Source organism: Uloborus diversus, chromosome 4, assembly GCF_026930045.1.
Source record: "Uloborus diversus isolate 005 chromosome 4, Udiv.v.3.1, whole genome shotgun sequence".
Taxonomy (NCBI): Eukaryota; Metazoa; Arthropoda; class Arachnida; order Araneae; family Uloboridae; genus Uloborus; species Uloborus diversus.
The window spans coordinates 12,595,326-12,621,338 of record NC_072734.1 but is presented as its reverse complement, the minus strand read 5'-3'; the positions used below and the strand labels follow the sequence as shown (position 1 = coordinate 12,621,338).

At 31.0% G+C, this 26,013-nt stretch overlaps 2 protein-coding genes across 4 annotated transcripts in view; one reads left to right on the top strand and one right to left on the bottom strand.

Moving 5' to 3' along the window:
- The window catches only part of LOC129220348 (protein prune homolog 2-like), a 58,254-nt gene extending 40,582 nt beyond the window's left edge, over positions 1 to 17,672 (bottom strand). For both annotated transcript variants that reach the window (XM_054854753.1, XM_054854754.1), the window contains exons 1-6: positions 17,503 to 17,672; positions 17,161 to 17,265; positions 9,957 to 10,100; positions 7,412 to 7,548; positions 4,790 to 4,902; positions 3,926 to 4,081 (exon numbers count right to left, since the gene is read on the bottom strand). In XM_054854753.1, coding sequence (XP_054710728.1) covers positions 3,926 to 4,081; positions 4,790 to 4,902; positions 7,412 to 7,548; positions 9,957 to 10,100; positions 17,161 to 17,265; positions 17,503 to 17,538 — 691 coding nt within the window. In that variant the 5' untranslated portion in view covers positions 17,539 to 17,672. The remainder of the gene's footprint in view (positions 1 to 3,925; positions 4,082 to 4,789; positions 4,903 to 7,411; positions 7,549 to 9,956; positions 10,101 to 17,160; positions 17,266 to 17,502) is intronic.
- Positions 17,673 to 17,913: 241 nt separating this feature from the next.
- Positions 17,914 to 26,013, top strand: part of LOC129220401 (V-type proton ATPase subunit F-like) — a 36,732-nt gene continuing 28,632 nt past the window's right edge. The window contains exons 1-2 of one of the 2 annotated variants that reach the window (XM_054854815.1): positions 17,914 to 17,956; positions 25,075 to 25,091. The gene's annotated coding sequence lies outside the window, so the exon portion shown is untranslated. Of the gene's footprint in view, positions 17,957 to 25,074; positions 25,163 to 26,013 lie in introns of those variants that run through there. The other variant, XM_054854816.1, reaches the window with a different exon arrangement.

Here is a 26,013-nt window from a genome sequence, read left to right as displayed (position 1 = left end):
GGTACCTACAAAAAAACTTGTTTCATTATTCAAAAAACTATTTATATATTTTGCTTTAATGATGAATTTTTAAATACTTGATAAAATTTATGTATGTATCCGTTAAATTTTTAAAAATAATTTTAACCATAGCAATAAAAAAAGAAAGTTACTCATTTTCATAGCTATGTTTATATTGCTTTAGAGTCGGTTATAATAATTTTTATTGTTACTTCTGATGCTTCTCTTTTATTAATTTTAAAATGTGTTACCCAAAAAATTAAACTCAAATACTTATATTAGAAAAAAAAGGAGGGGGAGGGGGGGAGTACTTACATGAATAATAGTAACTAGAGACAATAGTTTAAATATTGAAACGTCTAATTGCAACAGAATACCTTCATGCATACTCAAGTTTTGTATATAAAAGTAACTGTTTTGATTGTATGACTACCATTGTAAACATGTTTTAACAGATTGTTGTCCTTGACAAATCATTGCCTCATAGCAATAGTAAGACATCTAGGATATCCTACTGTTGCTCTGGGATGACAATATTGTAACTACGCATGTAATTAAAAGAACATTAAGTACAGTCAGCTTAGACTGATACGATTCAATTTAAATTTTCATTTTATATTAGATGATTAACTATGTGAATATAGAATTAAATAGAAAACAAAAACTTTAATCTTTTGAGCAAAAGGTGCTTCAACATTTGTACCAGAAGTAGTTTATATACACAAGATGGTAGAAATTACAATTCCTTTCAATGTTTTGAAAATATCTCTCAAAACTATGATTTTTTAATGGATTCATACCACAAATTTATGAGAAATTCCTAGTTAGGAAAAAAATGAGCCTTGACGTTTGAAAACAAAAAGCTACTGGTACAAATGATGTACCAGCTCAGGCTCAGAAGCTTATTGTGGTGAAATATGACAACAAATAAAGACTAATATTTCCTCTGATTGAAGTATTTATTTTAGAATAAACTCTGGACAGAAAATAAAGACAATTTCTATACATCGAAATAAATGCTTAGTTATCAGATTTTAAATATTTCTGCATCACTGGTAAAACAAATTTCCTAGATAATGCTGAATTTCCTTGCTCAAAGAGGTTGACATTTTTTGCCATTAAAGGTAATGACTGCAAACACAGTGAAGGATTTTCTAAGCTCAACAAATAGTTAGAAATCTAAAAAGAAAAATAAAAGAATTTAAGTTAGGTTAATTAAGGGGTTATTATAATTCAGTGAGGCAAATTAAATAATAAATAAAACTTATATAAAGCAATCATTTTTTGGAGAAAGAGCTAAATACCTTCAAAATCCCTGATTTACAAAATGCAGACATAAGACATGTTAAAAAACATTATTCAACATGCAAAAACTCAGTAAAAAAAAATAAAAAATTAATGTTTGAGCTTAAATTATAAGCATCAACAGAAAAAGGGGAAACTAAGCCTATTGCTTAAAATTTAATAGTAAATAAAATATTGTATTTAGCATTCTGCCTACACATTTTGGTAAACCCTATGCTCATCATAAATGATTAAATAACATTTTAAATATGATAAGACAAGTGCAACAATTGCAATATATGCATATGTTGAGAGTTTTTGTGATTCTATCAAAATGTGTATTGAATTGCATTTACAAAATAAATAAGAACACAATGAAACAATTGCTATTTTGAACAAGAATGAAGTAATTGAAGATAAATATGGAATTGATAATATTTTGCAAGTGTTGTCATTTTTAATTTTAATTTAAAGCTGGTTTATTAAAAAAACCTCCAGAAAAAATAAATCAGAAAATATTTTCCTTCACAGGCTTTTAAATTTTCATCGTCATGAAAGGCAAAATATATAGAATAGCAAAATATACATTTCCTTTTATATAAAAGTTTAATTTAAATCAGAAGCTAGAATAAACTTTCAAATAAAAAAAGGGATAAGAATTTTGAAAAGGGGGGGGGGAGGAATGTAACTAGAGTGTATTACTTTCTCCATTTCGAGTATGACACACAATACCAAAACAAATTCTCCTTCAAGTATATCTCATTCCGAATTATACACTTTGCCCTTATATTAAAAGAAACGGAGGCAGCTTAAATTTTAAAGAACATTGAAGCAAAATATATTTGATCGATGCAAACATACCCTGTCTAAAGATTCAGGACATTTATCAAAGACTGCAATTTCACGCTTAAAATAAGAGTTGTCATCAGACACTTCTGATCCAAGTAATATGATACACATTAAATTTTTTTCTTCTACCATTGTATCAAGAGCATTCAAAAAAATATCCCTTTTGAGAATATCCTGCAAAAAAATTCAAATAAGCTCAATTTAAAAAAAAAAAAAAATGATGAAACAACTAAAATCACATCAAAGCCACAAGTATAATGCATTTTTAAATTTTTGGAAAAAAAAGTAAAAAACCTGTAACATCATTGGTAATGAAGCAATAGCAATTGAAGCCAAACCATTTGAAATGTATTTTGTATCTTTTTGCAGCAACTGTTCTACAGGTATCTCTGAAAATATAAAGTTACATTGAATAATTGCAAGAATTTTGTTTTGAGGCAGATAATTTTAAACTATTTAATTACATTAAAGGTTTCATTCACAAGATTCCTTCCATCTGCAAACACAATTTCTATTACAGAAATAAAAATTTTTGAGAGCTTTTTAATAGCAAAATCAAGATCAATAAAACAGTCCTATTTTGGAATGATTATTAACAACATAAATCTCTAATATTTTTGAACAAAATTTATTAGAATTATTTCAATAAAAACATAACACATAGTACACATAAACGTGGATAATAATTTCTTACCCTTATATTTAGGATTCATAAAAAATGATTAAAAAAAAAAACAGCTTGAAGATTAGTTAGCATAAATAAATTCTCATCACATTTTTTTTCTGACATTAAATATGACATTTTAACACTATCCACTTTTCTAAACATTAGACTGAGTAATTTTAGATAAAAATCAAATTGCAACTTTTGATAAAAATATATTTCTGCCTAAAATACAGCATAAACACAGTTATCTTTAAAAGAGTCATGATATTAATAGTATTTCAGAAGCCACAGTAATTCATGAGTTTGAAACTGATAAAATTTCTATTCATGCAAAATACATAATTTTTGAATATCATTTAATTTTTATATTACACATGGGGGGGGGAGTGCATAATATACCCAACTGAACCATTGCATAATAAATAAAAAAACTCATTTTCACTTTGAAAAATTGTAATAATTTTTTTCACATAGACGCTACTGAAATTTCAAAGAACATACATAAATCAACGAGCTGATGTGTGCATCACATGACTTCCTTTTACTCCTTGTTGCCAAGTTGGCGACAGAACTTGGTGACTAAAATACTGGCGATATATCGCCAAGCGTCCGACAAATTATAACACCACTTGAGTTTATATCGAAATTAACAATGATTTACCCCAAAAAGTGGCAAAAGACCCCCTTAGGAACATACGAATGCAACCAAAAGGGAAGGTGCACAACTAGGCCCCACTAGGAGTCTACGTGCCAAATTTCATTTTTCTAGGACATACCCTTTTTGAGTTATGTGAGATACATACGGACATCACGAGAAAATTCGTTGTAATTAACTCGGGGGTCGTCAAAATGGTTATTCCGGGTGTCTGTAGGTTCCAAGGCATATAGCACGTGTGGTAAGGTCGAAAAAAAAACTCAACATTCATTCGGGGGTAAGAAAAATGAAAATTAAGGCCCACTTTTGAGTGGAAAATTTTTCATGAATACAATACTTCCTTTTTTTGTAAAAGGAAGAAACAAAACTGCCTTAGCCATATTGTTGACCTTCTTATATTTAGCTACAGGTGGTTATTGTAACAACAGCTCGAAAGTGATTTAGCTATTGGAACAAAAATATTTACTTACTTGAAACATCAAATTTTACTTTACGTAAGGTTCCAAAGATTTCTTCCCGGCTAATTCCTTCAAGATAAGGCTCCAATTTAGACACAATTTTTCTGTCAATTTCTTTCACTCTTTTAGCACTTTCCTGAAGGCAGACAGTGTCAAGGATGATTGTGCCTGTAAAATTGTAAATCAATGTGAAAATAGCACAATAATAAAGCATTGCAGGGTTGTGCAAGTTAATTTTAACCATGGGATAGTTATGATTAACACCATTTTTAAAACAGTCTAATAGTGTAAATTTCTGTGAGAGACTTTATTCAAGTGTGCAGTTATTTGATAACAATATCAAGAAAAGATAAGAAATAAAGTCATGTCAATGCAAAGAAATTTCTGCCCTCGAAAAATTGTGGCAATAGCAAATTTGTTCGTAACCAAGCCTGTGATGTTTTTTCTTTTTTTAATTATTACAAATTGTCATAACTATCCCATTATTTACTAAAATGGGGCAATTATGAACACATGGAAAAGTCCAAATAAAATAAATAAATAAAAGAAAGAACACAAACCACAAGATCACACCTAAAGAATTTTTCGAATATTACTGTCAAACAGGATTTGCTAGGGCCAGCTATAACCAATGTATGATTAAAAGTGAAGTTTTCATAAACAACTTCTACTATATAAATAAATAACTGCAGTTCCTACACCAAGCATATTGTTTATTTAAGTTATAAGAAACATACTTAAAATACACCACCAGCTCAATTATTCCCTGGAATAAGTGAGCTGGTGGTGTATTTTAAGTATTTCTGCCTCAGCCCTGGCTTAGGGGGGTAACTTACTACAAAATATAAGAAACATGTTTTAAACTAAAAGACTTACCATATAAAAGCATTGCTATTTGAGGATCCATCATAGAAGCTTCATTAGAATTAAAGATCATATCGGCGACTAAACTGCAACATGATCCAGCTTCTTCAATACGGCAATCAATACTATTATTGAAAATTTAAGTAGTTATCAACAAAAATAAATTATAAAGAAAAAAAAATGAAATTTATATAACACATTATTTCAAACACTTATTGTTACATTATGACACCAGACAGGAAAACTAGTTTTAAATTAACGATTTTAATAACACCATTAAAACATACACAAACAAAAGATGATTAGTAAATAAATAGGGTGATCCACCAGTAATTGACTACTTGAGCACAAAATGTATAGACAAGAAAAAGTACATACTATTTCAGGGCTCGAAAATTATATTGCCCAACATGCTCGGGGCATGTAAAAATTCCGATCGGGCATGAATCTTTTACCCTTACATGCCCAGGTGGGCATGTAATTATTACAATTTTTACATTTAGTATTTTTAATTTTAATGACTTATTATGTACTATTCATTTAAACTTTTTTATGTCGTATATTGAAATAATTCTTAATTCAGATATAAAGCTGTGAAATTATTTTTTTGTGTGATTAATGCTAGACAACAAACTCAAATATTTTTATTATTATACAGTTAAAAAAAACCTGGCCATGTACCTTTTAGACAAACATGCCCGGAAGGACATGTAAAGTTTAAGATTTTTCTAGTCTGGTACTATTTATCTGATAGCTATAACAATTTTCTAGAAACCTATAAAATGCTCTGTTACAATTTATAGATTTTAGTGAGATTATGATAGGATATAAGGAAGAAACATTTACAAAGTCACCTAGAAAGTTTCAAGTCATTTTCATTACTAGTGAGAGGGGCTATGAGATAAAATGTTTAACCGCATGCCTTGAGGTTAAATTTAATTCCACAGGTTTGCTTAATGTGATATGCAGATCATCTATGTTTGTTTTAAGCAAATTAAAATTAAGAAAAAAAAATCAGTTAATAACTAACCACTCATGTTAGGATTAAGGAGTGGTCAACTGTTGGCTGTCTAAAATGCCATCAGTGCCAGAAAATGAAAAAATAGTCAAGTAAAAATGGTCAAGTAAAATGGTAAGCAATAAAAATGGTCTCAAACCAAAGATATTACAAACATTTTTGCTAAAATTAATAGAACTTTCATTTGCAAAAAAAAAGTTATTTTTCCAAGTAATTTACTGGTGCATTTCATAAAAAATGTTCTTCGTCAACCACTAAATAATTGAAGATAATCAACACATCTGTTACTTATGAAGATTTTTTTTTTATGAGAAAAACATTCATCTTTAATAGAAAAAACTATCAGGGCTACCAAGACAGTATGTCAATCAAGTTGGAAACTAAAGCCCATCCTACGGAAGGGCTTAGCCATTAAGAGTGTAGATGGGAGAGGGTAAGTTTGTGGGAGAAGGGGGGGGGATTCTCCTATGGTACTGCCTATTTTACTACTTATCAAATATTATTTATACAACATTTAACAGTAATAATCAATATTTTGGCATTCCAATAATGGCAAATAAAACTGAAACAAAATATTAATTATTGTTAGTCCTGGTATATTTATTCACACACAGAACAATTTTTAATTTTTTTTCCTGTGAAACTAAAATGAACTTGTAGAAACTTCCACTAAATGGTTTTATTACTAGCAGCTCACCCTATAAACAAGCAACACTAAGTCTTACAGAATTAAACTAGTATCATGGAATTAAACTTCACATGCGTAGCACTTCTCTTTACAGTTTCACCTTGAACAGATAAGGTGATCAAGATTTGTTATCTGTTACCCCTTACTACATATTTATTTTAATTTAAAGTAGTTTAGAACATCTAGCACATAAAAACTGCACATATCGTCACCTCAGAGCAACCTTAGTACATCTAAACAAAAAATCAACAGTAAGATGTCCTACTATTGTTCTGAAGCGACGATATAAACTTTAATTTTTAATTCAATGTAATTTTACTTTTATTGCTCACCAGATGTCACCTTATGCAACTTAAAATTCTCTTCATGAAATGTAAATCAAAACCTAAACTTATGATGCATTATTCGCTTATCAGCAATGTTTGATGTTGCTACACTTTACCAAAGGTTGGCATGTACATTGTACATAAATGCTAGAGCTTACATTAAAATGTCTCAAACTCATGCCTGTTTTGTCTTCAAAGCATTCTAAAAAACCAAGTTTACTTAAACAACAATTTTTTATTATTATCAAACAATATCTTTATTTCACAGCAATGGGAAAATTTAAATGTTAGGAAGTGATTTTCTTTTACTGTCCTCTGAGCAAAATTGGGATTATATTTAACGTTTTAACAAGGCATTTCTTTATTTGAACATGATGCATTTATTCAATAAACATTTAATAATTCGTAAACTTTTACTTTGCTTACTTTTTACTTATTCTAAACTATTGGAAAAAGTAATGACATATATTCAAATTGTATAAAAATACTCATCAGAAACTTATAAGAATTGAAAAAAACAAATTTTAAAGCATAGAAGTTACTCATAGTTCACACATTCAAAATTTTAGAAGTTTGAAAAATATATGCAAGAAATATATTACTTCCTAAGTCTTTCTTCACAGTCAACAGAATGATGATCAACTATTTGCACCACTTTTGATTGCAAGTATGTCTGCTCATCAGATAACAAATTGTGGTCAACAAGAGTTACAGTAAAATTTTCATTTTCTGAAAGAGCCTACAAATCAATAGTAGAAATAACATTAATAAACATATATTGATGCTGCAATTTTCACAAAAATATATACAACTACTAGAGGACCCGACAGACGTTGTTCTGTTCAAACTTTATAAATTCAAAAGTTAAAAAATTTCAATAAACTATCAAGTGTTTGAACCGTTCTGTTGAAAAAAAGAAGTAAAAAAAATGTTTTAAGCTGCTATGGTGTCAGAATTTGTATATTTATTACAACTTGATTTAACTAATGCCCACTGAGCAGTTGTTTTATTAACTATTTTTTCTCTCGTACTTGATGGTTTGTTCCTTCAGCCTTACTCAAAGGATAAAAAGCGTCCTCGGATACTAAGTGTAAAAAACTAACTATGCATCTAGAACAAGCGGGAAATCCCGCTGCAACATCCCCCGTATGAAAAAGAATAAAACAATCGAAAGGCTATCATTTAGAAAAATGATAGAGGTAAAAACAATTCTCTGAATAAGCGAAAATCACTCATCCTTCCCTCTCCCCTCCCGATGTAAAATAAACACATTCAACTAAAATGACTAAAAATTCTTTAAAAACGAAAAACAATCCTTTGCAATTTGAAATATTTCGCCAAATAAACAAAAAATACAATAAATTACATAAACTATCTTTAAAATGTAAACAGATGATTGCACAACTCTATTGTTTATAGCCTAAGTCGCCAAGCCACCACGTTACTGTAATCCAGCCAATCAGTGAGAGAAGCCAACTCCGACCGATTGGTGGGCCGATCTTTTGAACCAAAACTTTTTAAGCTTCATACATTGCCTAATTTGTTTTTTTCCACCAAAGATAAAGATCTTCCACTGCACTGATCTTTCGTGTACAAAACTACCCTGTTGTAATTTATCTGAACGAAAATAAAATTTGTTTCGTCTTCCATCATTTTTTCCTTCTTTAAAGTATTCTTGACATTGTTGCCAAAACTCAGATTTCAGCCGAGAAACAAATGTTGCTAGGTACGGTACTTTCTGATCATTTAGTTAGGAAAACCTAAAGCACCGATCCGGTCACATGGTTCAACTACACAACAGAATACAGGTTTTGCATGAACCTTGCAGTACTTCACTTTAAAATATACCACTGGACCTAAAATCGTTGTTTTCAAGAAATGAAGGCTTTACTCTCACTCTCTATGTTTTATCTATTCCGAGTTGACATATCACAGTAGGAAATTTCGTTATAAAAAGCAGAGCTGGCTTTCTTACTGTCCTTTGGCAACGGGTTAAATATTTATTTCAGTTCTTGCTCAACAATAAGTTAAAATAAATATTAATCAAGTGGGAGATTTTGCCATCCAATGTTTAAATTAATTAATCAACAAAAACATTTCCGATTGGATCCATCGCGCTTGGAAACCATGCTTGCCACAACTTAATTACTTACAAAAAATTTGATCAAAATCGGTCCAACCGTTTAAAAGCCTTATGGTGACAAACGTACGCACAGAAGATTTTTATGTATTAAGATTTCAATAGCTTTTTCAGATTGAAGTTAAACTGAATTTTTTTTATTCATAATATGTTTTATATATAAATATATTCAATTTATAGAGGTTGATACATAGGACTTATTCTGTACCTGTTAAAAGGGGTAAACTTAAGACAGGTGGTCAACTTTACAGGTTTTACTATATATGTATATGTTTTGTTTCTTAGAACAGCTTCTCATCCTTAACCTGTCCTGCTCTACCAATTTCACAGTGAGGGGTCTTCAAAAGAATTCCTACTTCTAAGCAGAGCTTAATTTATATGAAAGTTTAGTTCTAGCACTTTTTTGGCTCTGAAAAACTTTTACAAAATCTATAGAATTAGGATTTGAATTGGACTATTTAAGTATGAACACATACTCAAGAGAATATGACTCCAACACATTTTTGTTAAAAACTAAGTGCCACTTTTATGTAATAACAGAAAGAGGAAGAAAGAAAGGTCAGGTTGATTGCATAACACGCATATTGAATCAGATCAAATGGTTCTGAAATAAGTGATGTAACATATGGTACTCATTGAATATATGGACCATGCATTAACAACTGTTTTGTCGAGCTGACAACAGCAGCAGATTTATTTATTAGAGGCCAAACGGATTAATTTAACTATGTCATTTATTATTTTTAATTCTCTTCTGTGTAACATTAAAAGGAAATTTCTTTCAGTTATTTAAATAGAACACAAAACATGCAGAGCATATTTGAATAAAAGCATTTTTGTTTGCTAAAGAAGTAATATTGGCAGGGCTCAGAGTTGTGATTTCAAAAATTTTAGAACAAAATTGTGATAAAATTTTAGGACATTTTTAGGACAACAAATATCAAATTTTCTTAAGTTAAATGTAAGCTTGATTTTCATTCTGGATGATCAAATGTTTTGTAAATTACCTTTAAATTAATTTCATCTAAACAGATGAGACAATTGATTGGAATATGGGTTTCTTCCAGGAAGTAAACAACTTCATTTCGTAGTGCCAGATCTTTTCTAACCACATTAAGTACAGGAATTGATATAACAGTAGGTGAATGCATCTAAAAAAAGAGCAAATAACAAGGTCACAAAAAACTAAGATTATTTACAGCTTTCATTTTTAAAAATAAATGAAAATTAGCCCAACAAAACAAGTTACTTCTGCACTATAATGACTTTTATTAGAAAAAAAAAAGAAAAAATTAATTAAGTATAAAATAAGAAAAAGCAAGAGATAATTCTGGAAAACAACACAGAAGTTAACATTAAATATTTAATCAGGAAAAATGCAAAAAAATAAATAAATAAACTTTAACTTAAATTTATTTTCAGTAGAAAAGTTTACTAAAGAATGCACAAAAATAACTATTTGCAACTCCAACGAACTATAGGGGGCACTGAAGTCACTGTCTAATGGCGGAATTGAAAACTAAAACAAACGCACATGGTAACGAAGAAAATGCTAAAAGTGTTGTGATTTTTGTTCGTACGTATGATTTTTTCGCTTTATTCTTTTTAAATTAATTTTCAAAGTCTTCTTGATATTCTGACCCACGTAGAAAGAAATGAGAATTCAAGTATCATTACTAAACGTCAAACAATAATGCAAAGTATACGTAGTTCATAGTTCTAAGCAGCCATTTTCACGATGTTGAATTCGATATTTATCAATTCTTGATAAAACTAAATAATAATTGTGGCCTGACAAGAATAACAATTAATGCTAGAAAATTTAATATGACATTACAAATTATTACCAAAAGAAGATGATACTTCTTTGCTTTGCTTTGGCTAGCGCTTGTTTTCCATTTGTAGCTGAGTTATTCCTCTTGAATTCCCGAATCGGTTAATTTAAAAATTTTCTGTTTCGATTTTTCTAATTTCTGAGTTACGATTTAATTGTGTCATGTTATGCAAATCATCAACAAAATTCTCACAGATATATGGTGGTAGTTTTCTTTTCAGTTGATTGACAATTATTTCTTTTTACTTATTGAATTCTGTAATCTTACTACCATTTTATTCCACTCATGACAAAAATTGAAAATGGTTTAACTAAAAACGCGAAATCTCGCCAAGGCTACTTTGCTCGCACAATACCACAACTATAACCCTAAACAAATTTGGCGATACCTTTCAGCTGAGAATAAAAGGAATAAAGTAAATTCTTTCTCGGTCAAACTTTTTTCATTTTGTTCTATGATAATATATTCAAGAAAATATTTTGCATACTGTCCATTCCAACTAAATGCTGCTGTAAAATATGGTAAGTTTAATTAATTTAAAATTTAAAAAAACCCCATATTTTTACAAATTCATACAAAACAATAAAAATTTTTACCTTGTATAACGTTATCCAAGTTTGTTAATCCAGTATTTTCGCTTTTACCAATTATTAAGGAAATAATGAAAACTAACATTATTTTGAGAAGCTCGAGAATACTACTAAGTGACGAATTAATTTCTGTAGCTGAAAGCAAACTAAGACACATCGATTGCGTTAATAAATACTCAGAACAAACTGCCTGTGTTTACGTCAACAGACACACGTGGAACGCTTCATTTGCAGTTTTGTAAATCACCGCAAGGTAGCGTATTCGAGCGCTGGAGTTCCGAATCCTTGAACCAATCACTGCAAATCATTCAATTATAACTCTCACTTTCATGAAATCTGTTTTATGAATTAAATTGCCATTTGTATCATATAGTCATTTTCAGAAAGAATTTTTTTTAATTTTTTGAAAACTGTTTTTTAATTACATTATTAAAGCAGCCCAGCGAATTACCTAGAGAAATAATGTACATAAAATATCATAAGTAATGAGTTAAACTGTAACTGTTTCATCTAAAAAGAAATTAGTAAAAGATAGGTTCACTCATTAAAAATAATTAAATATTTTTTTAAAGAAATAATTACTATATAGAATAAGCCATTTCTGAAAGCTTTAATGGCACTTTACTTCACACTCCGGGGTCCCTGTAATGTTAAACCACTATTTGTGGTTTAACATGCTTGATGAGGCCTTGAAGACAGCTTAGATATTCTGATCCAGACCAGAAGCCAAGCAATCCCTGGTCCAGCACCCCCAAAGGTATTGATTCACTTGGAGGACATTGCGCCTACGACATATTTAACATGCCCCAGTCACAACTAACAAACACAGAGGATCTTTGACTGGCTGGAATTGAACTCAGGACCCTTCAGTCTAATGCCTTATCAATCAGGTCACCACGGCCTCATGGATCCTGATAATAACATGGGAAAATTTCCAAAATCTGTGTCATTTCCAAAAACAATTCTTCTTATTTAAAAAAACGCAAATTTAATTTCTGAAATATTTTAGTTTGAAACAAAATTTACCCTCTTTCACTTAACATTTAATTTTTATTCATTTAAGAACATAGGGGAAAGGGGGTACTAATCAAAACTTGCCATACATCCTCAGAAAAAGCCCTTATGGCAGAATTTAGTCCAAAAAATATGTTTCAGATCAGCATCAGCAGTTACACTCTTCTAATCGAGCTTATTTTCAAGATTTAATCATGAGAAAATTCTTGATGTGGCCAAACAAAAATAGAAAATCAACACGAACTTTGAAGTACCAGAGGGATAAGTAGATAAAAATGGTAACATTTGAAGAAAATAGAATAAATTATTGGAACTCTTCATGGAATGAGATAAGTAAAAGAAATTTTCATCAAATCAGGCATACTAATTAAGGTTCTCTGATTTTAGATCTGATTTCTAACAGGGTTGGCAAAAACCCGGGGTTTTTTAAAAAAGCCCATGGACCCAGGGTTTTTTGGGTTTTTTTAAATAAAACCCAAAAAAACCCAACTAAAGCTGGGTTTTTAAAAGAAATGTGGGTTTTTTTGTCTTTTTTTAGGGAAAATGTAGGGTACTTGTATCATATTGTAGAGTAAGTATATGAACAAAGCACAAGAATTGTCTTGGGGTAAAAAAAGATGGAAAACTAGTTAAAATTCAGCGTTTTCTGAAGAAGAGTATGAAAGACGACGAAACCCAAGAATGGTGAAGTTTCAGATTTTTTAGTTTCCATGATTACCAACAGTTAAGGCAAAGTTACTTCTTGAGTGATAAAATCTATTGTTCGTTTTTAATTACTATTTTTTTTTGCATTTTACTTTATTGTATTTCATTTTTTTATGCAAAACTACTGTAGAACCTCAAGTAGTTTAAATCCCTATTTACTGAATTCCAGCTTAATCAAGACATTTCTTTGAATTTTATGTTGCCTGTTTTTCTATTTCTGTGTACAGATTAAGAAATATTAAACTTTTTTGTAAAATAATGAAAATACTGTACATCCTATTCTGTTTTCTGTCCGACCATTTGTAAAACCTGTTAATTTCTAAAAAATATATAACTTGTTAATTCGAAATTTGTGACGTGTCGGGTTGCAGAAAATAATTCACATGAAAGCCTTTTAGCCAGAGTAGTTTCCTCTGTACAATCTACAAATATTGAGAAAACCAGACGTGACAGGACTTAGTCAAGATAATTTGAGTTATTTATTGACCATTTAAAGATAAAAGTTAAATATATATTTTTTAAATCTTTGAAGTATTTTTAATGCCGTTAAGACTTAAGAAATACTATTAAAGTTCAAAATTCATTTTTTATGTCCATTGTCTGTGGTGAAGAACAAATAAAATAGAAGTTTAAATTGTAAAAGTATTTAAATTAATTAATTTTTTTAAAAACTTCTCAGAAAATTTTTAAAAACCCAAAAGTGGGTTAAATAATGGGTTTTTTTAAATGGGTTTTTTCAAAAAAACCCATTGGGTCCAACCCAGTTGGGTCCAATTCGGCCAACCCTGGGACAAAGTGCAAAAATTGTCTTCGGGTAAAAAAAGCTGGAAAACTAGTTGAAATTCAGCGTTTTCTGGAGAAAAATATAAAAGACAAAAAAACCCAAGAGTGGTGAAGTTTCAATTTTTTAATTTTCATTATTACCAACAGTTAAGGTAAAGTTACTTCTCAGGTAAAGTTACTTCTCGAGTGATAAAATCTATTGTACGCTTTTAATTACTACATTTTTTTTTGCATTTTACTTAAATGTATTTTATTTTGTTATGTAAAACTACTGTAGAACCTCAAGTAGTTTAAATCCCTTTTTACTGAATTCCAGCTTAATCAAGATATTTCTTTGAACTTTATGTTGCATGTTTTTCTATTTCTGTGTACAGAGTAAGAAATATTAAACTTTTTTGTAAGATAATGAAAATACTGTACCTGTTCTGTTTTCTGTCGACCGTTTGAAAAATCTGTTTATTTCTAAAAAATATACCTTGTGTTTATTCGAGATTTGTGACGTGTTGATTAGCAGAAAATAATTCACATGAAAGCCTTTTAACTAGATTAGTTTCCTCTGTACAATCTACAAATATTGAGAAAATCAGACTGACAGGACTTGGTCAATATAATTTGAGTTATTTATTGACCAGTTAAAGAAAAAAGTTAAATACATTTATTTAAAATCTGAAGTATTTTTTTTAATGCCGTTAAGAGTTAAGAAGTACTATTCAAGTTCAAAATTCATTTTTTATGTTCACTGTCTGTGGTGAAGAACAAATAAAAAAGAAGTTTAAATTGTAAAAGTATTTAAATTAATTAATTTTTTAAAAAACTTCTCAGAAAATTTAAAAAACCCAAAAGTGGGTTAAATAATGGGTTTTTTTAAATGGTTTTTTTCAAAAAAACCCATTGGGTCCAACCCAATTGGGTCCAATTCGGCCAACCCTGATTTCTAACAGAAACAACAAATAGTTCTGAACCGAATAAAAATGACAACGTGTATAAAGTACAAATAAAGTAGTATACAAGAGTTAAAAACTCAGCAAACAGCTGTTTCGGGGCTGTCATATGCAAGCCCCTTCATCAGTGCAAAAAAGAAGAATTAAAAGTCCACACAATGTGAACCGAACAATAAAAGTATACTTTATTTGTACTTTATACACGTTGTTGTCATTTTTATTCATTCCATAGTACAAAGTTTTTTGACTGCTTTTTTACAGTTCTGAACAGTTTTATGGTACAAATTCAAAAAAAAAAAAATCATCTACATTAGGCTTGTGAGATTTCTGAAATGTTCAACCTGGAAACTGGAATACCAACTGGACTCCAATATTAATTTTATAGGTCAATGTTACAAATCTCTACTTCACAGCCACACTACCATGAGTCAGATAACAACTACTTTACAGGAAATAGGAAAAATATTTGTTTTGCACATGCAAAGGATAAAAAGCGTGCTCTTTTAACACTGGAAAATAATTACAGGGGATTTTTTAAATATAATCATTAAAATTATGTTTGCATGGCTCCAAGGAAGCCCATTTACAAAATTTTAAGGTGGGGGGGGGGCTCAAAAATGTTCTCCATGGTTTAGCAAAATATTTTCTCAATGGAAACCGATTTCAGTACATATTAGAGATATTAAAGTATGATATTTTCAATAAGTTATTCATTAATGGCTGGAAAGAAATTTTTATGCATTTTTGCAAAGAAAAAAACACTAAAAGCAATGAAGTTCTCATTTCTAATGAGGGGCTTGAGCCCCCACTTGCCCCCCTATATGGGCGCCCTTGCATGGCTCAATGCGGACAAGGATTTTCAATACAATGCAGTTTATAATAAAACACAATACTTGGACTTATGTCAGTCTGGCTCCGAGGTGCAGAAATGACAAAATTATTTCTTTAAATAATACTTCACAGTTAATTATTTTCAGACTCTTTTGATCATCAGTAATCAAATTTATGTTTTACCAGGACCAGGGCCCGATCAAGGCAAATTGGTGCCCAGGTCCTGAGCAGATGTTGGTGCCCCCCGCCCCCATGAGAAAATCCACACAATTTTAAAGTCAATGTTTCATACTAGAAACCTAATATACTAGAAACTACATTTTAAAGGAACATGACTACATTTAAAAGGAAACCTGGGATTTAAATACCAAACATTTGATAGTCACCATACTAATCACAGTTGAAATTGCCTTACCTTACGGAGAAAAATAGGTTAAAAACAATTTAAAACTGCAAAAAAAAAAAAAAAAAAAAATCTTGCTAATTCTGACATCAATTTTTAAAAAGGCTTCTTTCTGGCTTTAACAGAGGCAAATGTGTCGATCAAATAATCGAAATCTATGTTTGATGTCACAGAATTTTCAATGGTCAATAAGGAAAACGCCTGTAAATTATCCTGAAAAACGCAGTTTCTTAAATGATTTTTGATTCTTTTCAAAAATGAAAAGGAACGTTCACTGGAAACAGCTGTTGATAGGCAAGGTAAGAAGTTCCAAGGCTGAATCCACATTCGGAAATGTATGTGTAATGTTTAGTGATCTTATCCTTTTTAAACATTCTCCAGGAGAAGAGTTACATTTTGCAAAAATTTGAAAGTGTGTTAATTCTTCTGGAAAATGTTCATCTTTGTCATCCAAGTAATTATTTTGAAATTCCAGAGCTAAAGCACAAAAACTTCTTTACGCGAAATGTTTTTAACTTTATGAGGTTTTGAGCAGATTTTTAAGAAATTTTTTAGCCCCCTTTCCTTTAAAGTTGAGCAAAAGTAAAATGAGCTTTAAAAAAAAAAAAAGAAGCAAGTAAGTGAATTTAGGCTAGGCTATTTTGGTGCCCTTAAATTTGTGGTGCCCAGGTTCGCGGACCGTGCGTTAATCAGGCCCTGACCAGGACAAGAAGTAAACTGGCTAGGACACCGGGATTTTGTCTGAAAACCAGGATGTTAGGCAAGCCTTTAATCAACAGGCTCTGGACAAAGTTAGACTGGCCCAAGTTAATTTATCAGTCTTTAGTGAAGATCAATAACCCACTTAAAGCTACTTACGCCTGCTCATGACAACTTCTTCCAGTTAGCTGTTCCTAATGTGTAAAACCTTAGAACTGAAATAGTAATTTTCCCTCAATTCTCGATTAGATTGATATTTGACCTTCAGAATAGATTTTGAATATTTTTTGAATGGAATTAAGATTTTTTTAAAGCTGAATCACATAAAGAAAGAATATTTGAATCAAGTTTAAATTTAGAAACACTTTAAGCAGGAAGACTAATTGTAAGAGTATAATTGATATACAAACCTTGTGAAGAAAATATGCCATAACCAAGGAAGAGACAGCAGAATCCAAGTCACAGGCTTCATTTCCAAGGACAACATGGATGTTTGACGAAGCATTTGAGTTTTTCTGTTAAAAATATGCATAATAAGTGACGACAAAAAAAACGTAAATGAAAATATGAAGATAAATCATCGCACACAAATGGGAGGAATTTTTGGCTAAGGATACGTGCATAAAATGAGCAAAATTACAAAATTAGAATATTTTCATGCATTCTTTACTGAATTATTAACAGAAAAAGCACTTAAAGAGCACGAAAGTTAAAATAATGTATTGTGAAGCTACGAAAATTTATGGACATACCAAATTTTGTTTTATTTCATGCAAAAACGTCTCCATTTTGAGTCCCTTTATTTGCCAATGAAACCATGTATTGTAGACCCACAGAATCTCAGGGCGAGATCAATATCCTGTTCATTATAGACACATTATTACTTGTGACACCCACACTTCGACCAAAACACAAAATTCGTCATCGCAAATCGCGTAAGTTTCGATTTTGAGATATCGATTAAGAGCCGTGAATATTTCGATTAAACATTTGTAAAATATTTTGTCCGGACATTTATTGCCTGAACTTTGGATATAATTCGAATATTGTCGATTAAACTTTTATTTTTGTGCTTCTTTTCTATAAATACTTCTCTAGAAACTGATTTTAATGATGCACAATCATGCAAGTTAGTACTCTTGAGAAGATTGGCAACACCAGTTTCAGAAACATACAAACAAACAATTTTCTTAACTTGTGACTTCAACCGTCCGTTAAATACAGCTAAATCCAGCCGCCATATTTGAAAAAGGTTGCTAGATTCTTTTGTTTATCGCCCTATTTGGCGATAAGCAAAATGAAGCAATTCTTTTGATACAATCGTTACGGATCAAGTTAAGTTACTTCATTAATGGTGTACAGTTAAGAAAAAAAAACATTTAATAAAAACAATTTTTTATTTTTAATGATTTAAATATATTAGTTTATAATTGCACTTAAGAACCATTCCTAAATTGTGTTTTATTCATCCAATTCGTTTTAATTAATTTAAAAATATTTTTAATGTCACATAAAAAAAGGCAAATATGAAAAATTATTTTTAAAAAATCGAATTGTACCACGTTTGAAAAGCAAGCACTAATAAGAAACAAACAAACAAACAGTTACATAGTTTAAATGCAGTTACTTGTTTTATTATAACTTCACCGTGAAATTTGGTTATATGTTAGTTGATTAATACACTTATGGTAGAGTCATATAGGGTCATAAACTTTTCATACAGGGACTCTAATAACTCATTGGAGCTATCTGTACAAAGTCCCCCCCCCCCCAAAAGAGACACCATAAATGAAAGAGAAAAGACTCCTTTAAATACTCCTCAACCCCCCGAAAAAAAATCAACGGCAAAGTTTGTTCCATGATCTGCAGGGGTGCCCTTTCCTTCAAGAGTGAGATACCCCTCCCCCCCCAAGAACGAAACCAAAATACCTGTAAAGAAAATTTTAATGGCAGCGCAGTTCTGTCCCATGAATCCCCCCCCCCAACACATACAACCATGCCCGTCATATGGGTGATCAGGGATTCAATTGCCCTTTCCCCCTGGATTTTTGAAATGTTTCTGAAATTGGGCATTTTTGTACGAATTTGGTGTTTTTTTTTTTTTTTAATTAAATGCATTGCGCACAATCTGACTGATTCGAGCACTTATAATGTAAGTTTCTGGGGACATTATCTCCCTCCCTCCATTCCAGAAAATTTGAAATGGCGGGCCTTTGGGACAAAAGACACATTGCTACAAACTCACATACATGCTTACATAATAAAGTGCTCGAATAAAGTGCAAATCTAAGTGGATAAATCAAGAGCGGATCCAACTTCTGCTTTTAGAGGGGGTTATTCAGAAAGGGGGGGAGGGGTCGTGTCACATATTGCTCTTCTTGAGCTCAAATGGGGGGGGGGTACCCGTCCCCATCTGGAGCCGTTCCTTAATAAAATTTGCAATGGATAGCAAATTTGCTTATTCTATACTTTGTTTAATATAAATTTCTCATTTCAGTACGAAGATAATTTTTTTGTTTTAATCAGATCAGTTTTTTTTTTTTTTTGGTGCATTTATTTCTTTGTTTTTTTGCAGCCCAATGCAAATGAAATGCTAGAAAAAATTTTCGTTAGTAAACTCCTAAAATCCCGTAGTTAAAAAAAAAAAAGAAAAAAAATCGCAAAACAAAATTTTGAACAGGCATCTCGTTTAGAGGACCAATCTGTGAGCTCAAGGCCAAATTGCAACTGTTATTCCCTCCCCCGCCCCCCTCCTCGACTGCCTGCATACATAGACATTTGTATGTGTAATTTTACGGAGTAACTAAGAAAATATTTCCATTTTAAATTAGTAATAAAAAAGAAAGCTTCGATTATTATGAAAGGGAGTTTATTAAATACCTTCAATAAAGCATTGACATTTTTTCTGGTGGCTGGACAGCTTAATTTTAAATATTGTCAAATTTTGCCCAATATTTACTAACGAAAATAATTTCAGGTATATAAATTAGTATCAAAGTCTCAAAAATCATATTCATCATACCAACATAAAGGTAGTGTTTGTTGAAAAAATTTCATCATTCTCTTCAAATTTTCTAACTTTCTGGTTTTGTCTCCACTTATTTAACAGATGCTCTTAACATGTGAAATCTACATTTTTAAATCAAAATGTAGCTTTTTTTCTTTTTCATATATTCAAAACTAGGGAATAGAAACGCGGACCATCGTTTTCCGAAAAGTTTCACTTTTGGTTTCGATTCTATCCCATAGCGCAGGTGTTCCCAAACTTTTTCAATTCGCGGCAGCCTTAGAAGAAATATAATTTTTCGAGGCATCCCAGTCTTTATTGATCATATATGTGTACGAATGTTACCGTGGGCACTTCGTGGCATCTTTTCGCGGATTAATCGGTAAAAATCGGCTGAAAAAAATTGTTAAAGTGGCCGCTGACCGATATGCTAATGCATTGTCGCATCTCTACTTCGCACCAGGAAAAAAAATGACGTTGATATTCCATTTATATTCTTGAGTCACTAGAAAAAAAAAAAAACAAATTAAATAAATAAATAAAAACTTATATTTAAAATTTTTTCTCTCCATAAGGGAGAAAATGAATAAAATACACGACATATAAATCCCCAAAATGGGGGAGGAAATCAATAAAATATTTGTTAACTAATTAGTCTCTTTCATTTCTATTTGACTATTTTATACTTTATCCTTTATTTTGCGGCCTCTTGACAGAATGTACTACACCGATCCCTTCCATTTTGGTGGAACTTAGAAATATCAATCATGAATTTTAATCTCTTTTTTATATTTTCAATTTGGCCCAGGTTCCATAGTTGTGGAAGTCCCCCCCTTTGTTAGTACAGCCATAAAAATATATTACTTTTTTCAATTTTTCAGAAAATTTGAAGTGATAAACAAATGTTACACAACAGTTTTTAATTTTAATCTATACATTATCTTTATCAATAAAAGTATTAATTTGAAATTAAACCCTGCCAGTGTTTGGAAAATAAACAAAATCTGGAAAACTAAGAAATTACAACAGAGAAAGCGAAAATGAGTGAGCTCTATTTACAATTCGTGTATTGATTTAAAAAAGGGAAAAGCATATCCTCTCTAATATATAAATAAGCATGTCCTTGATGAACATTGCCTGACTGAGACAATTTCTCCCACTCATCAATTAGTCAGAAACTAATGCTTAGTTTCTCTAATTAATATTTCATTATACCTTTTATTAGTGTTCATTTTCAAAAGAGAAACATATCCTCTGTAATATATAAATATACAAACAATTGATGAACTGTATGTCTGAGACAATTTCTTCTACTCATATTTAATCAAACATAACTGAACTAATGCTTATCTGCTACATTAGCAACCAGACTTCACCTGATTAAAATGGTCCCTCCCCTTTCTGGCTTCTTCTTTATAGTAAAAATAAAGTTTATAAATTGATGTAACTTTATCACACAGAAGTAGCAAATTTGAGGGTTTGCAAAAATATAACCATTTAGTCGAAAAAACTAAATATAAAGACACATAGACTTGGATATAAGAATTTTATTTATAGCTACAAAAAATATAGGCACCATTTCAAAATATGTAATCTTTACTTTGTGATTAATGAAACAGAAATTTGATACATGGTTATAAACAAAACTCTTTTTATATGGTTATAAACAAAACATTTCAAAATATGTAATCTTTACTTTGTGATTAATGAAACAGAAATTTGATACATGGTTGTAAACAAAACTCTTTTAATAAAGTTGATTTAATCTTGCTAAGCAGGTGGTGCAGTTGATGCCATTATTTTTTTCAAAAGCATCTTTACTTTTAACATGAAGCCTTAGGATAACCGTATAGCAATACAAAAATCTTCGGTTTTCCCTTTGGCCCAGATCAGGGATTATGTGGGTTAATGACATCAGCTTTGATTACTAAACTACATGGAATGCAGCTGAGTCCCTGACCCTAGAGGCACCCTTGGGTAAGATATCAGGACATGAAAAAAAAATAGCAATGAGGTATCAAGGAAAAGGGATTACTTGTGATGACTCACTGAGCAAAGCATGGGATGTTCAAAGAAGCTCCCACACCTGGAGTAAAATTGCTTTATACATTTCTATAAAGGTTGTGTAAAGTGAGAGAGAGAGGTTTTTAAAGAAGTGATATGAGAAAAAAAAAACTTTATTTATAAAAAAAGAAAACACACACACACACACATACAAAAAAAGTTTAGTTGTGCCAGTCATTGAAAATTAAGGGGTTCAATGACACTAATTCCCCACACTTTTGGTTACTCTTCATTATGTTTAGTGAAAATATATAATACATTCAAATCTCAGACTGGTTCAAACTTCAAGTTATGGGAAGTTACCACAGCCCCTCAAGGAATATTTGAGATATTGAGAGTTGATTGTATAACACAAATAAAAAAATGTGTTCCAGAATTTATTCCAGGCGATTGAAGACCTCAGTGATCGTTAGTGGTGACCAGGGCTTGTTAAATATATCCATGGTTAAAGTACAAGTTCCCATGCCAAATTGATACTTTTGGGACTGCTGGATCAGGGGTTGCTTGGCTCCTGGTCTGAATCAAAAAACCAGAACTGTCTTCAAGGCCTCATCCAACTGGTTAATCTCCATGTTGTAGTAAGTATGACCCTGGAGTGTTGAGAGAGAGAGAATCCCATTCTTCAGTTGATTCAGTAGCTACTCTTCAGGCTCGGAAAAAACCGAAAAGCACAAGCAGAGTTAATGGCAGCAAACGAAGCCAATTCCCTCTACAATGTGCCATTCAGTCGGGAATTTCCAGCCTCTGCAACTGGACGCCTGAAATAGTTCTTGAACTCTGGGAAGAAAAAACAACTTAATTTAAAAGCAACAATATTATGCAATGCTAATGGACACAATCCTGTTTTTCATCCTGTTCAGAAAAATAATATATTTTATTTCTCAACATGTTTGTAATTAAAATATTTCGTCAATAGGTACAATAAAAAAATAGCTGTTATCAATAGCTTATTTGCTATTACTTTTTTTGTCATATATTACACCAAGGTGTAACCATGTATTATATAAAAAATTTACTTAGCTATGATTGCTTCATAATAGAGATTATATCAAGAATAGAAGCAAGACACATTCATACAAAAGATTGTTCAAGAATTAAATGCATTGCCTGTGTATTACAAGAAAATTCTCTAAATATAGTATGGCACAAAACCAATTCAAGTTGAGAATCAAGTTTAATAACAGTCTGGGAGTAATCCAAGTTTCCAATTACACAGATTAACGATAGAGAATAGCATCCATAAGAAAGTAACAATTTTAAAGATCAAACATACCCACACTTCCATTGATTCAGTAATTACTCTTCAAGCTCGGAAAAAACCGAAAAGCATAAGCAGAGGAAACGGCAGCAAATGAAACCAATTCCCTCTACTATGTGCCATTCAGTCAGGAATTTTCAGCCTCTGCAACTGGACACCAGAAACAGTTTTTAGACTCTGGGGAGGAAAAACTTAATTTAAAATTTGAATGCAACACTATAACAATGATAATGGAATAGCATACAATAGTTCTAAATAGGCATCCATCCTATTCAGAAAATAATTAATATATTTTGCTTCTCAACATGTTATTAATTAAAACATTCTTCAACAGGTACAATAATAAACTAGCTGTTATCAATAGCTTATTCTCTTTAACTTTTTTTTTTGTTGTCTATTACACTAAGGTGTGACCATCTATTATAAAAAAATATACTTCAACTATGATAGCTTCATAATATTACATCAAGAATTGAATGCACGACCTGCTTATTACAGGAAAAATTTCTCAAATTATAGTATGATACAAAACCAATTCTCAAATTATAGTATGATACAAAACCAATTCAAGTTGAGGATCAAGTTTCGTAACAGTCTAGGAATAATTAAACAGATAAACAATATAGAATAGTTTCAAAAAGTAGAACTGTAATAAATTAAAATAGATTGGACATCTTTCTACGTATGGAGAAAAAATCTCAAGAATAAAAACAAATATCAAGCAGTAAAAATCCTCAACATATAAGCACTTTAACCTGGAGCGTTTGTTGCTGCTCACAGCTACTGCACCCCACATGATACTTTGATTTAAATACTTCAGTATTTATCCTTAAGCATGTGACAATATCTGGAACTGGCAAGAAAATCAAATCTGCATGTTATTTTTCTGAAAGTCATGAAGCAATTCAGCAATAAAAGCATGATTGACAGATCTTTTAAAGGATGATGAGTGAATTATTTAATTTGAGATTTCCGTTACACAGAATTCTATTAAATAGCAAAAGCTAGAAGGAAAAAAATGATTGTTTGATAACTGTTTTATAATTCAAAAAGGTAAGAATCTGCATCAGATGAATATACTCCTGTTTAAAAACATAATTTGGTCAATAGGTACCTGCATTTTGAAAAAGAAAAATGCATAAATTGTTTTTCTTCTAGAAAATACCATATTTTGCTCCTGTCTGTAACTTTGCAATTTTACTCAAATGAAACAGATACACTATATAGGAAGCTAAATATAATAACTATTGCAGAAATAGTTATTAGTTAACAGAGAAATCTCATTTCGTCTAACGAGCAAAGTATTAAGTCCATAGCAAGAAATTATTGAAATCAAATCCTTATTTACTTCATATCCATAATAACGACGTTCATCATTGAGCGAAACCGTTTTGTAAGATACTATTAAGATGCATTTTTTCAGAAATTAGTTGATTTAATATGAAATCTACACTGAATTACAAGCCGTTATCTAAGTTTACTTATGCTTTAATTAAAATATGAATAAAATTGTACCATTGTTTGTTTCCTTTATGAATCAAAGCAAAATCCTCTTTGTTCTCATGTTCACGAGCGCCAAACCATTACGAGATCACTTTGAAGAAAGAGAAATACATAAATTAATCATTTCATCTCAATAGCTCAATATTAAATACATTGTAACATGTTATTGACATCAAATCACATTTATGACATGCAAGATCGAGCGAAACCATTTTGCAAGACATTAGGCAGTTTTTGAATAAATATTCGTTGAAATAACAAATGAAACTTGCAACATTACTAATTTCAAGAGTTAATTTGTGTTTTTGTGAAACATAAATTCAAATTAATCATTAAAACGTACCTCACAATCACCTAAATCTTCAGGCCCCCTCGTGTATCTACCGTTTGTTTGCGCGCCAAACCATTGCGTCGCCAAATGTCAAGGTTGCCGTAAATTTCCCTGTAAAAATCGCCAGGATTTAGCTGTAATTAATGTCCGCCGTGACACCGGATTTCTGCTAGATTTGGTAAATATGTAATGCATGATGCAGTAATATTTAAAATAGTCTCTTTTTAATGCTTCAGTATAAGTTCGTTGGTAAGGTTGGCCGAAATTTGCAGTTCCAGTAACATTTTATTACACTTTTCTTGACCTTTAGAGCTCTAATTTATGAACGTGAGCTTTGCTTGCGCATAACTCCAAGAAAAATTGAATTACCAATCCAACTATTTATTCTGCTTTCTGAAAAGTAATACAAAAAAAATAAACAAGCAATGGGCTTTTAAAGATTCCATTGTGTTAAAACACCCTTTAAAAAAGGGGGGGGGATTCTGTTCTGGGGTATCTGCACACATGAAAAACCATGAATTTTGAGCATTGAAGATGCTTATAACCTGAAAGTTAATCATGGATTTTTGACTACAAACCTATGTAATAAAATCTTTGCTAAAATACTGTTTTAAGACTTTGGAAGAAGGCTGGCTCAGGAGCTATCTTTGGTATTTTCGAGATGTCTCCATTGTATCTTAAGTCTTCTCAGAGGTTCCCACCCCCAAGGTCGATGAACCTTACCCTCCCCCCAAATTTCAATGGTGCAGTCTGTGCCATGAACAACTCCCACCTCTGGTAGGAACCCTTGTGTCTAACTCACCCCCCTCCCCATTTATATTCCCAAAAATAATAAGCATTTTTCCATCGTTTAGAATATTTTCATGAAGTTGAAATAAGACAAGTTCCTTAATGCAGTTTATTTTCTAGATTCACTTTTTGAATTGTAAGCATGACTATTCAACTCTTCTTATTTATTAATTAACTTTGACTATTGACTAGCAAATGTTGCAAAATACTGGGGTGGACCCTTTTGAAAAGTACTTGCTAAGAGAAAGAACAGCATCCCATTCAAGTTGTGGAAAGTTACTAGCCAAAATCATGGATTTAAAAATATCGAA